The sequence below is a fragment of the Armigeres subalbatus genome, chromosome 1, assembly GCF_024139115.2.
Source record: "Armigeres subalbatus isolate Guangzhou_Male chromosome 1, GZ_Asu_2, whole genome shotgun sequence".
NCBI lineage: Eukaryota > Metazoa > Arthropoda > Insecta > Diptera > Culicidae > Armigeres > Armigeres subalbatus.
In genome coordinates this window covers 155002469-155020690 of record NC_085139.1, presented here as the reverse complement: position 1 = coordinate 155020690, position 18222 = coordinate 155002469, and the positions used below count along the sequence as shown (strand labels likewise).

General features: G+C 37.6%; 1 protein-coding gene across 8 annotated transcripts in view; it reads left to right on the top strand.

The window, feature by feature from the left end:
* Nucleotides 1-16376, top strand: part of LOC134205342 (synaptosomal-associated protein 25) — a 76318-nt gene extending 59942 nt beyond the window's left edge. For 3 of the 8 annotated variants that reach the window (XM_062680511.1, XM_062680514.1, XM_062680512.1), the window contains exon 8: nucleotides 13362-16376. In XM_062680511.1, coding sequence (XP_062536495.1) covers nucleotides 13362-13427 — 66 coding nt within the window. In that variant the 3' untranslated portion in view covers nucleotides 13428-16376. Of the gene's footprint in view, nucleotides 1-8464; nucleotides 8532-8993; nucleotides 10154-13361 lie in introns of those variants that run through there. The other 5 variants (XM_062680517.1, XM_062680519.1, XM_062680516.1 and 2 more) reach the window with 3 other exon arrangements.
* The last annotated feature ends 1846 nt before the right edge of the window (nucleotides 16377-18222 follow it).

Sequence of the window (18222 nt, the reverse complement as noted above, 5' to 3'; positions counted from 1 at the left end):
GATATTTTGCTCCACTTTTTTCGGGTACTTACTTACTTGATAGATCTCAATCCTGGCAGATGTCCAGCTATCGCCTTTTCCTGTTGCCAAGTTAAATTTCGATCGATTTTTTTATTGCTTTATGGAGGCTACGCTGCCTGATCCTCTGGGTCTGCTTCTACTGCTATGTCATGCTGGGTTCCAGCTTTATGCTTGTTTACAGATTCCGTTGCCGTCTGGTACATCCCACATTAACAAACATATCCCAGATATTTAAAAAAACAATGCAACAGTTGAGCGGATGCCATTTGGTCAGCTTTGTGCATCTCGGGTGATATACGATCCAGGGGTCGGGCTTTATTCGATTTCATGCTTTAGATGGCCGTTTGAATCTCCAGGAGTGAGTACGCAGATATACTTCACGTGATTCGTGATGTGTAGAAGCCATCGGGCAAACATTATTTATTATTTATTCATACTAAAGATGCATTGCCATTTTCTTGTGTACTAGTCCGTTTATGATTGCACGTTGCCATCCACGCAGTTTACGGGGATTCCGCAAATCGTCTTCTATCTGATCCATCTACCTTGATTCTTGTATCGGTCGGATCGTAATCGAGAATTATTTCCCCGGGTTATTGTCCGACATTCTGCGTACGTGCCCGCCCCACCGTAGATTGTTCTCTCAACAGCTGATACAGCTCATAGTTCATTCGCCTCCTCCATGTATCGTTTTCCCCTCCTTGGCCGTGCGGTAAGACGCGCGGCTACAAAGCAAGGCCATGCTGAGGGTGGCTGGGTTCGATTCCCGGTGCCGGTCTAGACAATTTTCGGATTGGAAATTGTCTCGACTTCCCTGGGCATAAAAGTATCATCGTGTTAGCCTCATGATATACAAATGCAAAAATGGTAACTTGGCTTAGAAACCTCGCAGTTAATAACTGTGGAAGTGCTTAATGAACACTAAGCTGCCAATGAAGATGACGAATGTATCGTTTTCCATCTATACCCCACCATAGATGGTAAGCAGCACTTTCTTTTAAAAAAATCCAAGTAACATAATGAGCGTCGAGTCGTCGCGTCGCCAGTTTGGTATGGTGGCGAGCTCTATTTGTTCTACTTCCTGCCACGATGCGTCTTCGAATTTCTCTGCTGGTATCGCTTTTGGCGGTTACCAATGAGCTCAATTGTATTAAATGCGGCTATGACATGTTTGCAATATCTGGCGTACAGCGAACACCTGGTCCGTAGTAGAGCGTTCGCTCATGAATCTAGCCTGGTGCTGCTTCACGAACTCTTTTGAAATTGGTGCAACTCAAGAGCATAAAACTCGTGAGTCTACCTTATAGACGGCTTTCAGCAATGTGATTGCGCGGTAGTTGCTACAATTCAGCTTGTCGCTCTTTTTTGTAGAAGGCACACCCTGGACCTGGGTCCTGCGACAGAAAATCCTCCTCCCTAATCTTGATGAACTTTACTGGTCGACAGTAAAATAGTATTCGGGCTGCTCACGAGCCGCATTTGTAGTTCACCATCTCAGAAATCGACTCAGGGAAAATTCCGAGATTATTGAGGTTACAAAATAGTGGTGTTCGTAGCTTCCTGGGCGTTGAAGTCACTTGCATGTTTTATGTTCAGAAGCATAAAATACTGAGTTATACCGACAATTTAAGACTCTCCAGACTTTAAGACTCTACGACGGCGACAACGCACAGAGGCTAAAATCATGCTTGTTAGCGCGTTTATTTAATAGAACCTTTAGTAGTGATTTAGCGTAATGGCGTCTTCGAGACATTTTGTCAAAAAGTCGATCAATCGATGTCGATGATCAATCTCCCTAAAAGTGAGATGAAAAATTATTTTTTTCCCACTTTACAAGTATATGTCTTCGCGAGAGTTGTAGCAAAAGTTCTCCTGAAAAACTTTGTCGAAGAAATCAAGTTTGTAATTTCATTACTTTTGGAGATTTATTGCATTTATGCCAACAAGTTTTGAACATGATCGATGTGTAAGCATCAGGGAATGTAAAACAACAACATTGCCAATGACAACAACATTATCCTTTCTTGTACATGTTGGGACAAACTCAACTCGCAATAAGCGTTTGTCCCAAACTGCAACAGAATAGGATAATGATTGCCTGTCGCGCATTTACAGAAGTAGTCGGTTTTCGATGATGTTTTTGGCCAAATAAGTATCAATTATCAATGTTTAGACAAAAACTTAACCATCTGTTAACATGATTTTGTGTTTACTTCTTGAATCTACAAGTTATCGTAGTTTGAAAAGTTCACAACAACAGCTGCCCTGATATCTACACGAAACACGCGGATTCTATTAGCCAGATACTGAATCGTGCCGATCCCTGCGACGTCATTGTTTGCCTTGGAGATTACAATCTGCCGAATCTAGTCTGGCATTTCGATGATGAAATTAACGGATACTTGCCTATCAACGCGTCAACTGAGCAGGAGCTTGCCCTATCAGAGTCCTTGTTATCCTCCGGAATGCATCAGATCAATGATCTTCTGAACGCGAACGGCAAACTTCTTGACTTGGTGTTCGTAAGCGATCCATGCATCATAGATCTCTTCGAGTCGCCATCTGCTCTTTTAAAAATTGACCCTCATCACAAGCCATTAGTTTTAACCGTTGACGTCCGTTCTCGCGATGAAAGATCAGTGCCAATATCTACCGTTGACTACGACTTCAACAGGTGTGATTATCAAATCGTCAATGCACGGATTGCTAACCTGGACTGGAATCATGTTATGAATTATGCCTCAATCGACGACTCTGTTACCGAGCTCTATCGCACAATCGAACAGATCATCCAAGAAAACGTGCCGGTCAAAATTTGCCGACCACCGAAGAAGTACAATCAACCCTGGTGGACGCCACAGCTCCGGAATCTTCGCAATCGTCTGCGGAAATGCAGGAAGAAGTTCTTCCGAAACAGGATTGAAGTGAACGCGGCTAATCTGCGGTTAGCTGAAGAAGAATATACTCGTATGCAGCATTGTCGGTTCCGTGAGTACATGGAAAGCCTTCAAGCAAACTTGAAAAATGATCCTTCATCGTTCTGGGCCTACATTAAAAAAAGGAAGGGGTCGAACACTATCCCTGTTGACGTCACTTATCGTACGCTTTCCTCTCGATCACCTGACGCAACAGCAAATTTGTTTGCCAGCTTCTTCCGCTCAGTACATGACGACAATCCTCCTCCATTGGATCAAAGCTACATCGAAAGTCTTCCGTCGTATTCCGTCCGGCTTCCTCAAGTCACTTTTAGCAATGCGGATATTTTTGAAGCTCTCAGCTCGCTTGACACATCAAAAGGACCGGGACCCGATCACTTACCGCCCACCTTCATCAAACAATGTGCTTCATCGCTGGCAATGCCCATTGCTTCAATTTTCAATCGATCTATAAGCGATAGTGTTTTCCCGGAAGCTTGGAAGCTTGCTTCGATCGTTCCCGTGCAAAAATCCGGTAACATACATAGTGTAGAGAACTACCGTCCGATATCAATCTTGAACTGTTTCGCCAAAGTTTTTGAGAGTGTTTTGCACGATGTATTATACCCAGCAGTACAGTCTATCATCTCCGAGTATCAACATGGATTCATGAAAAAGCGCTCGACGACATCCAACCTAATGGCATTCGCTCATACAGTGCTAGACGAATTGGAGAACCGTAGCCAGGTCGACGCTATTTATTTTGACTTTTCAAAGGCGTTTGACAAGGTGCCACATGCACTAGCGATAGAAAAACTTGACCGACTTGGCTTACCTACTTGGATCATTCGGTGGTTAAAATCGTACTTATCCTCTCGCAAGGCTTTCGTCAAAGTACTTGGCGCCAAGTCTGATGCCTATGACATTCCCTCTGGAGTACTGCAGGGCAGAATTCTAGGTCCGCTCATCTTTATTCTTTTCGTCAATGATCTATGTAGCAACTTGAGCTCTGGAAAACAGCTTTATGCTGACGATTTGAAAATATACCGTGTCATAAAATCGCTCGTAGACTGTTGCGCTTTACATACTGATATTGTGAATGTTGCAAACTGGTGCAAGATCAATGGTATGCAGATGAACCCGACTAAATGCAAAGCCATAACATTCACTCGTTCAGAAAAATATATTAAGCTCGTTTAGTGGAATGTATTAAACCGTCTAAGACGAATTAAGTACTGTCCATTTAATTCCACCAGTTAATTTTCGTTATCTTTGCAGATACGTATTTCGACCACAACTGTGTGGTCGTCTTCAGATCTTATACTTGACTCGACTTGAAGAAAACAATCGCAGCACACTATTTATACTACGCTAGGTACAATCTAATCTTATTTGCCTACTTTGTTTACCTATACAAACATAGCCAAATGGTTAGGTAAACTTGAGTTCCAAAGTATGCCGAAACCATTCCCCAGCAGGTCAGTCATCAACACAGCCAGGAGTTTCCATGGGGAAGACATTTGGAATCAGGATACATCGAAGAAGAGGACATAATGGTGATTTTCGACGATACGGCATTGTTCCCTTAGCGTTCCAGTGAAAGATGCCTTATCTCTCTTTAGAGGATTACTCACTTCATAATGTTCCTTGAACAACATGGCGAGGAAAGGTGATGTACCTAAATCTGGCAAGGCTATGCTTATGACGGAGAACTACTTCACATTTCGTGGCAACTACTACAAACAGACTTGAGTTGAGCTTCTGATGGAGAATACTAGATCGATGCCGTTTTTAAAGTCGAACTGTTCATGGCGAATCTGGTGAACAACCATAAGAACAAGGAATACTCTTTCAGAAGTGGTGGAGATATCAGTGTCGACGACATTTTCAGCATCATCAACCGAAAGGATCTACCTTCTTTTGGAAGCGATAAACAACGTCTCCATAAGGACATCCGTTGATTTACTGTTCGAAGAGGAAAAAGAAGGTAAACTTCGTTTTCCTTCTTCTTGGATCTACTAGTCATCAGGAAACAATACAACATTGAGCCTCGAAATCTACAGGAAGCCCACGAACACCATGGGATGAGTCATCCCATACATCGAACTTCCATGTAGATTTCGAGGCATAAAATGGCATTTGTTTCACATGATCCACTAGGATGCAGACGATACCCTGAGCGAAGAAGGAAAACGAAGGAACTACAATACATCTTTGGAAACAGCGAAGATCCTTTCGGATACCAGGAGACTAAATGTCGAGCGATCATCACCACAAGAAGGAAAGGACCCTTACGACGAAATGGACATTCAACGCTGAACACCGATAGAGGAGCCGGTGAAAAGAGTTTCGACCATATGATAAACACATCACCAACCAGCTACGCCCTCGACTAAGGAAATTGGCATCGATCTAGTATTCTCCAGTAGAAGCAACCAACTCAAGTCTCTATTGGGTTCAACGAAGGATAAAGTAGCAAATGTTGAATAAGGCAGGCGTTTTTAAGATAAGTTGTTCCAATGTGAAAAATCTATGTAGGCCAAAACAAAAAGATCATTAGATATAAGGTTCAAGGAACATATGGGCGAAGTGAGTAATGAAAAGAGAAAACGATAAGGGATTATTCAATTTAGATCTAAGGTAGCAGAGCATGTATAAGGAAAATCACCCAATTACGGCATCAAATATTAAAATCTTAAGAAATGTCTCTTCCCATGGAAACTCGATGTAGCTGAGAGTTTGAATCCACCGACAGGTACAAACAGCGCTGTTGAATAAGGATCAGGGAAATGGCAGCCTTGGTTTTCAAGTTTCTACCTAAACAATAAAGTAATTTACTTAGGTAAATAAAGTAGGCAAATAAGATTAGATTGGGTACCTAGCGTAGTATAAATAGTGTAAGTATGATTGTTTTCTTCAAGTCGAGTCAAAGATTGAAGACGACCACACAGTTGTGGTCGAAATACGTATCTGCAAAGATAACGAAAATTAACTGGTGGAATTAAATGGACAGTACTTAATTCGTCTTAGACGATTCACTCGTTGCCGATCTTCTATAACCTATGAGTATGGTCTGAATCACACAGCGCTTCAGAGGGTTACATCGATCAAAGATCTTGGAATCGTTCTCGACAGTAAGTTTCGTTTTACGGAACATTTATCAGTTACCATTGCTAAGGCCAATGCTATGCTTGGATTCTTACGACGGAATACAGCACAATTCGATGATGTCCATGCTCTCAAATCATTATACATATTGTGCATTAATTCGGAGCATACTAGAGTATGAAGTGCAAATCTGGGCTCCGTATCATTCGGTTCACATTGAACGCATCGAGAGAATACAAAAACACTTCATCAACTACGCCTTGCGCCGCTTACCATGGAACGATCCATCAAACCTGCCTCCATACCGAAATCGTTGTGCTTTGATTGACTTACAACCAATGGCAGACCGTCGAGTGATGCTTCAGAGGATGTTTAGTTTCGACGTCATAACGTGCAACATCGACTGCCGTTACATCCTGGAGAATGTTCGATTTCATGCACCGTCTCGTCAACTCAGGAATCGTCAACTGTTATGGATCCGTGTTTTTTCGACTTTAATGTTACCAAATTAGTTTTAAAAAATAGGATTAAGTCAAACAATCAGTCTGTGCAATTTACAAGTTGAAGACAATGTACAATAAATAAATTACCTTTCCATATTTGTTGCAGATAAAATGGAACGCAACATTGTCTTTATCCTCTGCAGATGTGGACAAAGACTTATCGCTATTATCTTTTGTTGCTTGTTTTTTGCATTTTCAGCGACAATTACATTCCTTGATAAGCATACGATCATATGGAGACGCATGGTGCATTGGTTCATCAACTCCCAGTTTGGGTGATTGATTTCTACCTTGCCTACTCTACAGTTCAGGTATTAATTAAAAGTTCATTACTTGTACTTTGTAATGCGTATGAGATTGACTGCCACAATTTGCCCGGTGTCAAGTAGCAGTTAAAGCAAATAACACGTTTTCTTGCCTTTTCATAGCATTTGCGTATATTTCTGAAGAACACTTTATTTTAGAAAATAATATTGGAAAGCTACATACATAGCTTTTTCCCATGTTGTTGGGATATTTTCTTTTCATTGCAAATCCTCCATCATATGAATATGTCCCGTTTCTCCAATAATGACTATACTTGCATATTTGTCCCAAATTAGTAGGATTTATCAAGGTTATGCACGGGTAGTGCAGCTGTCAAATCAAAAGTCGAATGCCGGTTTTAGAAGTGATGAAGATAAATCAGCACTAATTAATTGAACTGCAGGATAAATCGTGTGAATTAATTAAGTGGTTAACAGCCTAAAAACAGGCGATTGTTGAATTTTCATTTTCATCGTCAACAAGATAGTGCAAGTGGTCTAAAATAAAGGTTTTGTTTTGCATTGTGGTACGGCTGGCTAGAGTGATGGAGTTATGATGTTCTGATAATATCATGTTAATTCGCATGAATCTAGAGAAAATATTGATTCGACCGGGGAAGTTTGTTGTTATTGGCAAATATTTAACATCTTTGTTACTCGCACATGCAGTGAAATTTTTGCAGGCATGGGTAATGTAAAAAAGGGGTGACGAGGGGAAGATTTCATTTTGACTGCCATTATTGGACTCTGAGAAGCCTATCCTTTCGCCTGGAACGCCAATGTTCTCTAAAAAAACACCCATGGAGTCATAAACATATCAGATTGTCGATATAACTCAGTAATTTATCTTCCATAAACATAAAACATGCAAGTGACTTCAACGCCAAAGAACCGACGAACACCGCTATTTTGTGACCAAATACTCTCGGAATTGCTCCAATCAATCAGCTTTCGCCAGTCACCAGTCGATTTCTGAGCTCGTGAACTACAAATGTCGCAAATGAACATCTCGAATACAAACAATTTTCCGATTTTGTCGTTCAGTAATACCTAGTCCAACGCCCAAGCCAGTGCCACCACCATGTTTATGATGTTGCAAATATTTCAAATATTTAAGTCGAGGTACATGCTACATCCGAACAAATTAAAATGTTCAAGGAATTAGAAAATCCCCAAAGATCATTTTCTGTAAGTTGGACACAAAAGTTGAACATGAATCAGTTTAAGGCATACCATATTTTCCAATTATCTGAATTACCACGACATTGAGCAATATTGTAATCAATCATATTTTACACATTTTGTTGAAAGCATTAATGATTTAATAAATAAATCTTGTTGATGGAAATTCTTTTTAATTATGAAATCAAATACATATAATGACAATGTTAGCTGTAGTGATTTATGCCGTTAAAGGAGTAGATTAGCAACGCACTTCGTGTATTACCTACCTGCACTTGTTTTTATATACATATTCTGATGTTTTTGTCTGCTTCGAGTATTATCGATGTTTCTATTTTAAATTTATCTTACTTTGAAAAATCTGATTGAAATATTAATGCTTCTAATTATGCATGTGGTGATGGTTGTTATACTTTTCTCAAACATCCAGGGAGAATCCAACGAGGACCGGATAAAGGTGGCTAACGAGAAAGCACATTCGCTGCTCAAATAATCAGGTTATATCAGATGTGTTTTTGTACTCGTAAAACATTGTTATCATTATTATTATTTACACGTTAGTAGCAAGAGTTCGGTTGACATGTTAATCTTTAATTTCGAAAACATGCTTAGTTCATTCAGTATGATTTAGATAATTTGATAAACGTTGTATATGCAGCAGATGAATATTTAAGTGGATGTTAGCATGTTATCTATTTTGTTTATTGGACATTGAACCTAATGAAAAAATGGTTAATAGAAACTCAATTTGATTGAATAATCTGATCATACTTATAGAAAACTTATACATTTCCAAATAGTATATTGATAATGCGATTCTACCTTTGAATGTATGTATGTATTGTTTTATAACTTTTTATTGCAAATCAACGTGGCGGTTCTTGGACTTTTGAAAATGAACATATTATGATTAAATGCACTTTCGACAATCTTGTGCACAACAACAAACCCATCCGCAGGGCGATTCCAACGCGACCAGGATAGCAGCCGCGAACGAAAGGGCTCACAGTCTCCTGAAATAAGCAAATCCACGAAACAAGGAGGGGTTGAGATATTACGGCTAAGTTTGTATGTATGATTGCAAGCGCATCACGAGTGTATGTAACAGCGAAGCGAAAGTGGAGATCTCTACCTTGTAAACATAAATCTATTGCAAAATCAACCACCCCAAGATGTTTGGTTCAACTTTTTCTCAGTTTCTAAACTGAACAGCTTGTATAAATAGACTATTAATAAAATAGAAACAGATATGCTTACGTTAGCAGTTCAAACTGGTGAAAGAATACGAATCAGACTATGTTTAACCTAAATACACATGCATTTTGAATGCAGGACCTAATTAGTGATACAAACTGATAGTTTTAAAATACTTGAGTTTTGATTAAAATGTGAGAAATGTTTATTGAAAGATCATTGGTCACTGTATTCTTTTAAGAGAATCTCGATATGGAAGTACTTAATAAATAATATGCATTGCTAAAATAATCTTGTATAAATTACAAACCAAATCCGCTTGTTAAAGTATATACATATATACAATAAAATACATATTATGGAAATAATAAATAAATATTTCAAATTCCAAAACAAACAGAAGCAGTTAAGAAATAATATACTAGTATGTAATGGATATTGGCTTTATTCTTTTCCTATAATTTTAAAATGCTGATCTTTGTGATTGCAGTTCAATTGTTACAGTAGGGTACAAAAAAATATAAACAAAAAAAAAACGTGTCGAGAAGTTGGTCGAAATTTCCGAATAGAAAAAAAAAACATGTTGGGACCAAAATGTCTGATCAGATTGAGCAGCCAGTACTTTCATCACGAGGGAATTTGGTCGTAGCTATTTCCGAAATGGAAGTAGTGTGAAGTGTTCGATTGAATCTGCAAGATGGCGGACTGATCAGACGCGGATCAGACGTGTTCGGATCGGATAACCGAAAAACGTTAATTTAGGGCGGCTGAGTGGTTACAAATGACCTCACATGCAATCAATAATACTAATGTCAAGTAACGTTTTTTTTTTTCAATCGCAGTATACTAAACATTAATAGATATAAACTGTACTCGCGTGTCTTGGCGAGACTGTTTGTAATCAACCCCGCCCTAGTTTTTTTTTTACAAAAGACGAGGCTCGGTTATGCCCGACATTTGTTGACAATTCTTAGGAAAAATTGTTACTCGTTTTTACGTTTGAACGTTTGCGAGATGAAGCAAGAATAGGTAAAACGAAGCAATATTGGTCTATAAACCACTAAATGTGCATTTTGTGAATACAATCCAAAGTGCTTTCTTCACTGTACTTCTTACGTAGTGGTTTTCCGTTATCGAGTCTTTGTAGTGGGTGTGTTTCAATGATTGCACTCTAGGAAAACATTACTTTTGCTTGTTCCGATATTGGATGATCGTTTCGCCTTGAAAGTTTTTTATCGGAGCCTGGATAAAAAATTCATTTACAAATCTAGAGTGCTTTGAAAATAGGTTTTCTCTTCGGTATAAATTCTGATGAGTTATTTTCGCTTTATTCAACTCTGTTCGGTTGTCCACAATAAGAGCATGTCCAGTAGATTGTAATCCATAAAGTTGGTTTTCCTTCTCTGCCACGTGTTTTTATTTTATTTGAAAACTCACAGCTAAGAGGACGATCTCGATGGTGTAGTGACTACCGGTTAACCTTATAAGCAAGAATTAGTGTTGAACTTAACTTACGTTAAAAAACACATTAAATAAAAGAAAAAAATATAATTATAAGAAGTCATGGGATTAATCCCAGGCTCATCACTGTTTAAAAAAAGAGGCATAGACTACATCACTTTCCTAAGTGAATCCTTTATCTATGCTTCTGTTTATCTATTGTTTAGTATTGTGGGGGGACAGAGGTATTATCGGTCTGTAGTAGCACAACTTTCACAACTGCCTGTAAGGACTTGGTCAGCTCCGTTATTGATCTACATGTAGGAGCTGCTGAAACGTGACTTCGAGAATAGGTGGTAAATCCCAACCCCTACTCACTTGGATCGTAGTGCAATTGATATCAGCTTTGATCAATCACGGAGTAGCAACCATTGACATGTACAGTCAGCTAAGCTATTTGAAAATTCACTGTTAAGATTTTTAAACAATTTAAAACACAATATGCTTATCGATAGCATGGCGATAGCAGTAATTTGCTCATGTAGCCGTGATGCATGTAACTTTTAAATTAAAGTTTGGTTCAGTCTTTCCCTCAGATTCAAAATATGTACAAACTTTCATGCTTGTACTCAAAGGTTCTGCTAAAAACTGAACGAGCTCAATAATAGATTCAAAAGTGAAATGTACCGAAATAACACTCTCAAATGCGTATCGAGAAAGCTCACAGGGCCTATTTCCAAAGCATTTATGAAGTGAACGATTTTTATGGCTCGCCAAAAAATGGACATATTATCTAAAATAGTGCAAAATTGGGTTTCTGCTATTTCCGTAGATTTTTTTTAATTGTTGCATCTTGTGATTGAAAGAAAATATTATTATTCATATTTGTCTTATATAAAGTAACATAATTCATGAAACATCATATCTTATGTTAAGATTCGTCAATGCATTTTAAAAGAAAGAAAAATAAATTTATCGTTACAATTAAACACCTTTTCACAATATTTTCACTATGATTATCATTTTCCCACCGAAAGTATATTGTTTGGCATAAAATCCACCTGAATTTCGGATTGATAAGCGGAAACATAAGTATCTACTAGTACTAAGGCGAAAGTTGAAACGAAAAATGCATTTAAAATCCACCATTCTAATTTACACGGAGAAGGTGTAATTTGTACCAAGGCACTTCACCAGACCTAAAGCTGAAGAAAAAAAAACACTTTTCAGCCTTCCAGGTGCTAAATTAAATTCAGAAAACAACCCTAACAATATCGTATAGATTGGCGAACAGTTTTTCTTATAGAATGCTAACTTTGTACAGTTGACAAGAACATACTACCTGTTATTAATCCTCTTGCTTCAAGGAAGAGCCTAGAAAGCTTCCAGTTATTACATTTAATCAATCCTTGTATGTAAAACATCTAAATAGATTGAGCAGCAGCACTCATAGTTTATTATATTAGCAATAATATAAGCCCATTCGACGAAGTACCTATTTTACGATCAGAGGTACCATTCCGCGAACAGAGACAAGTTTAACCCATTGATAAATGTCTGTGCATGTGGTGGGAATAACAAATAAAACCTAACTCCTTCGATCGGGTACTAATAGTCTCCACATTACACTAACTTCGTCTGCATCATCAAGTTTTTTTGTGTGGTCATAAGCATTAAAATGGTCGGAAATCGGAGTATAGTGAGTAGTCTTTCATAATTTCCGTTTTGGAATTGTAAATTGAGAAAATTGTAACAAGAAGAAGGACGTTTTTAGTACGACAAAGTGCATTACGACACGACATTCTTTGATTCCTTATTTGTTGTAATGTGTGCCGAAGCAATTGAGTTCTCCAAAGCCAGAATCTCTAAACACAAATGTCATTCTATAGGATGTCTAAAATAAAAGTGAGTGGTACTCCAGTTGCAGCAAATCATAACAAACACTTCGAGAGGAATCACTTTCATTCATTTGGAGAACTCGATACAAATCAAATACGTAGTCTTTTTGCCTAATTTCCAGGTATTTCTATGTTTGAAACTCGATTTGTGCATATTCACAATATGTAAAAGATTTAGTTCGAAAGATGTATTGGAAGTAACAATTTCCTTCGGACCCCAGTACGGTAGATAGGTGCCTCAGTTGATAGGACATCAGTTGTCCTCCGCAGCTAAGCAGGTATTGATAATCCCAAATTCCAACCCTACGCACATGAAGAAGGGGTGTGTGCAGCGTTGTCAGTTGAACGTTAGATTCCGGCTCGTCCACATGGCGAAGGGTAGTTCGCTATTCGAGTTGAGTTCAATCAAAGTTTATTGCCTAATTTCCAGGTACTTATCCCAACTCGGTTGCATATGTACAAACAATACGTGGAAAGAGTTAGTCCGTAGTTTAGTAAGAAAAGCACCTGTCTAGCTTGCTGGGGTCGTGAGTTCAAACCCCATCGAAGGAAGTGGTGGTAGCATTCTATGAATATTGTGGACGCCTGATAAATGGACTGGCTTAAGAAATTATTGATCAGCGGCAGCAAAAATCGAGGCTTCAAATAGTTTCAATAAAATATTATTAGGAGACAGTGTATTACTCTAATCTCTTGTTACAAATTTCTCAGATTCAAACTTTTCGTTATTATTTTATATGTTTTTCGTAAGTTTAGTTTTATATTGTTTCATAATATTTTTTTCCATTTTTTAAGGGCGATGACAATACGGCACGGCTGGAAGAAGCCAGTAAAAGGACTGGACAACTGTTACGTAGTTAACGCGAAGAGGTTTGTGTTTATCTTTTGTTAATTTCGTTCGACATTATTTTTGTTATGTTATTTGTACTTCCTCGAAAACTTTTAATCCGTGGCCAACATTAACTTCGATGATAAAAAATAAGACATCACACATTTATACCCAACGATGGTAACCAACTATGTAAAAAAGAAAAATATAACACTTGCATCATCCCACGTGGCGATTTATATAAAAAGAGTTCTTGCATACAAGCAAAATTGAGAACAGTATTCCCATTTTTACTTTCACTAAGTTTTGTCAATTGATAATCTATAAATACAAGTTATTAGCAACTAATGGATTGAAAAAATAAGAACCATATCATATTCAATACACATTATACAAACAAACATGGAACCCTACTAACTTAATCTGGGTAAAGGTAAAGATTATCAGAAAATTCCCCTTAACATATAATTAAGCCGTCACCGAACCTTCATTTTGCTTATCGTTGAAGCTTTTAGTATCTTTTCCTTTACGAAACAATTTTGTTTAATATCGTCAGAGTAATCGACACTCCCATACGGTCAACGGAACCTGATCGTTTTGGCTCTCGCCCCAAAACTGGTGCGCAGGAGATCGGTCTTTTGAAGTTGCACTTCGCTAGCAATAATAAAAAATAAAAACAAACAATTGTGATAATGAAGCGTAGGAGAGGAAAACATTAAAAGTGAAATGGAATATATGGAATGGACGAAATGCAAGCTACTAGAATATAGAAGTCAATGCCAGCGCAGAATGCCTTGTTTCCTACCTGTCAGTCGTTTCTTTGAAAATGAAAAAAAAATGCTTTGCTTCATAAAATATCGTCTTGCATGCAAATAGTCATACATCGTCATCGTTTGAGACACATGAAATATCCTCCCAAATATATTCTTATATCCATATGCAACAGTCGTGGTCCTCTGGATCCTTGCATTGCCTATCAAAGCAGTATCAACTACCTAATATTTTGAGATTGAATAATATCTTTTTATGGTTACGCATATTTTTAAATTTTTATTAAATAAACATTATTTGTCATACCTTATGTGGTTATTTAGACGTATTTCACTAAACGCAATATGAGCCGAAAAAAGATCGAAATTGTCCAACTTTTAACGCTGAAAGGTACTGTTTTTCGATCAATTGCCAATCTTTTAGCAACACTATCCTAAAATATAACTTCTATTGACATGTAACAAAATGCAGCACTAATCATCCAAGAACTTTGTTGAAACTCCGTTTTCATAAAACAGTAGTTTAGCATGGCACTAATTACGCGACACATGTCAGACTATCACACTTAGAATTCTGTTCTTTCCAATTACAATCAATAGAGTGAATAGTTGATTACTTTTTCACATCTTTTTCAAACGATAAAATAAATCATAAACAGTAACAATTCTCTAAGTGAATGCTATCACTTATAAGTCAAAATTTTAAAAAAATATCGTTCATGTACGGCTTACGCAATTTTGGTCAAAATGTTGTAAGAATCGTTAATTATTTTCGGGTATAGTGCTCATTGTAATAATGTTTCATTTTGATGTTATGAACGTTGTTGTTTAGTTAATTGTCAACAATTTCATTCAAAGTATCGGCGTTAATTGTTGATGAACAATATCTGCGGTGAGATCAATTTATACTCATCAGTCTGCAATCATTTTAACATAATTATAATTGTGCTTGGGAACCATATGTTAAATTTCGATTTATGTAAACTTACAGGATTCATATAAAGTATGATACAGTTTTGCATAATAAACTCGTGTAGAAGTGATCCCACCAACATTTTCAATTAATTCATTTTAAACTGTTTTTAAGATATCATGTTTTTAAAATTGAAGCACATTTTCATTTCTTTCCATAATTGAGAATGTAACATAATGCGACTACGACCGTCGGCAATGAATCCAGTTTTTTAGTGCTGTATTATAGGCGACTATCTATTACTATGAATCGCCAGCGTACTTGCCGTCAGACAATTTATCTCAATCTCTACTTCGCACGCAAATTGAAACCATGTGTCAAACATTATCGAATATAGAAGCACTTGGCGCTAAGAAAAAAAAATCAAACATAGCTACTCAAATCGAGTTTGAAGCGTAGGTTACCACCAGCAATAGAAAAAAAAGTCTTAGACTGAATTCTAAGGGATAGCTAAAATCAAGATGACAAATTATGAGATACTAGGGCTAGCCGTGACCGGCAAAATACTACACACATTAAACAAAAGATATTTAACGCTTTAAGATAAACTCATCTCTTGTTGTCTTTCGAAACTCTATGTGTGTTATAGCAAGTCAAGTGAGATTGTTAAAACAACAAAACTCGAATAAAATCCATCATTCCTAACAGAGTTACGCCTAAATCCCTAGTCCATGATTTTGTGAAAAATTGGTTCGAGCTTATATTTTATTTTTATTTCTCCCCATGCTTGGATTTCAATCAACGGTCCTGAAATACTGAATCGAACAATAATTATTCAACAATAACTGACACCGAGATTATCGTAATTCTATCCTTCAAGCTGAAGAAGCACTAGTTGACTTTTGTAAACCATAGAGGCAGACTGCTTATTATTGTAGTACATCATTGCGGAAATGCAGAAATAACGAACAAACTTTTAAAAAGGATGTAAACAGTCGCGCTCTTATTGTAAATTTGGTTTAACAGAAATCAACGATATATATTTAATAAGAGAAATAGATTGGAATGGAAATGGACTTATTTTGATTAGTTTACTGAGATGAGCTATCCTTCCTTTGAATAGAAGATCGTTCTTTTTTTTGCAAACAGGACGGCGGGTAACAGATGATTCGGGAAGAAAAGACAAATGCATCAAATAATACTAGATAAGTTATATTATTGCTATGGTTGATATTTTTCAAATGTATTAATAATAATAAATAGTAAAATAAAGTAATAAAAAACTGTAAAATAAAATATATTTTTAATTTTGCAATGGATAAGAAATATCACCTCCTATAGATCAGTAATGTATATATACATACTAGGGGTCTCCTTGCGAGCAAAGGCGTAGGGTTGCCAATCTGGAGATGGCGGGTTCGATTCTCGTTCCGGTCTAGGATGTTTTTGTGTGGGAAACATTCTCGACACCCTGGGCATAGTGTATCTATTGTACCCGCCACACAAGATACATACTCATGCAACGGCGGGCATAGAAAGGCTTTCAATTAATATCTGAGGAAATGCTATTAGTTGAAAAGCAAGCCAAGTTCTAGTTGGAATGTAGAGTCAAACAAGAAGAAGTAGAAGTATATACATACTAGAGTGGAGGCATCATGGTATTTTTTTCAAATCAATGTTTTTTCGAAACCATTCAGTGTCTCAAACAACTGTGCAAAATTTGGTAAACGTATATTTTTACATTTGTACTCCTAGAAGCTTCAGTTCATCGTAAACCAAGTGGCACATGGCCTTAAAGTATAACAAAAAAGATGCCGCGAAAACTTTGCTGAAAAGGTACGTTACTGAAACGTCCACAAAAAAGGATATAACGTTTCGAAAATTGATTGTTCAAACCATATGTAAAAAAATTGTTTGTTTTGCCAGCACTACTCGGCAACCTAGTTGCTCTTCCGTTGTGAGTGCCACTTCCAGCTGCTGCGCGTAGTCATGGGCTATTATACCGTCATGTAGGCGCCAAATGTTCAGCCGCGATGCCCGGTTTCCACACTTTCTGTTCTGTTCAGCAGATTTCCTGCAGCACTACGACGTCGTGGTTGTGGGAATATAATTCATCGTAGATTATCCTGTCGCAACTTGCGAATCCCAGTGACTTGCAGTTCCATGCAGTGTTGGGAAATGTACAGTAAAACACTGTGATTATGCGAATGTTTACATTTTATCCGATCAAATTTCACGCACCGCACAAACCGAAACAGTTTTCCAAAAAAAATGTACGCCTCATTGTGACATTTTTTTTACCGATGAGGCAAACTGTTTGTATAAACTGCTGCTGCGTGAGAGTCGAGCCGTCGGTGCAGTCAGCAGATTTCTTGTTTCGGTTCGTGCGCAGCGCAAACAGAACAGATTCGAGTTTAATTGCCTGTGGCGCAAAGCCTAGAAATAATGCTAGCCGTTGGTACTAATTCATTAGTTCTAGTCTCTAAAATGAGCAAGGAGTAGAGAAATAATCATTTACCACCAAAAACGGTCATACGTCGTGAAATGAGTGTACAGAAACATTAATTGTGGGGAGAGAAAATAAAAAAATCATATGGTGACTGTCATCTGCTTGGTCGTGGCTGCTGCTGCGGCTGCCGTGTTTTTGTTTTTCTTTTACTTCGGGTCAGATTTAATGATAAAAAGAAATGTCAACCGTTCCCGTCCCTGGTTCCATGCCATGTTCCAACCTTCGAATCGTGATCCTGCATACGTCGTACATAGGAGTAAATGGATCAATTCCAGGTCAAAAATTTTTTTTGCGGTTATTTCAGCCTGATATTACTAGGACGATGTAATAATTACCAATTATGGCTAAATCTAACCACCTAACAGTAGCAGATAAAAATCTCAAAATACATATGTTTTCAAATAAAACCTCGCGTTTTATGTAAAATCTCTTGCTTCCGCTACGTGAACGATTCTAAAATAGCTATACTTCACAAAGTAGCAAGAAACCCGTAGTTAAAGTTCTATCCTTAAATGGATTTTCCAACATTTACATAGGAAAAAAAACATCAACTCATGATCCCAAAAGAAAAATGGTTGTATAAATTCGCATGCACAAAAGTAAACACTGTTTTCTGCTTGAACACTCTCCGGGTC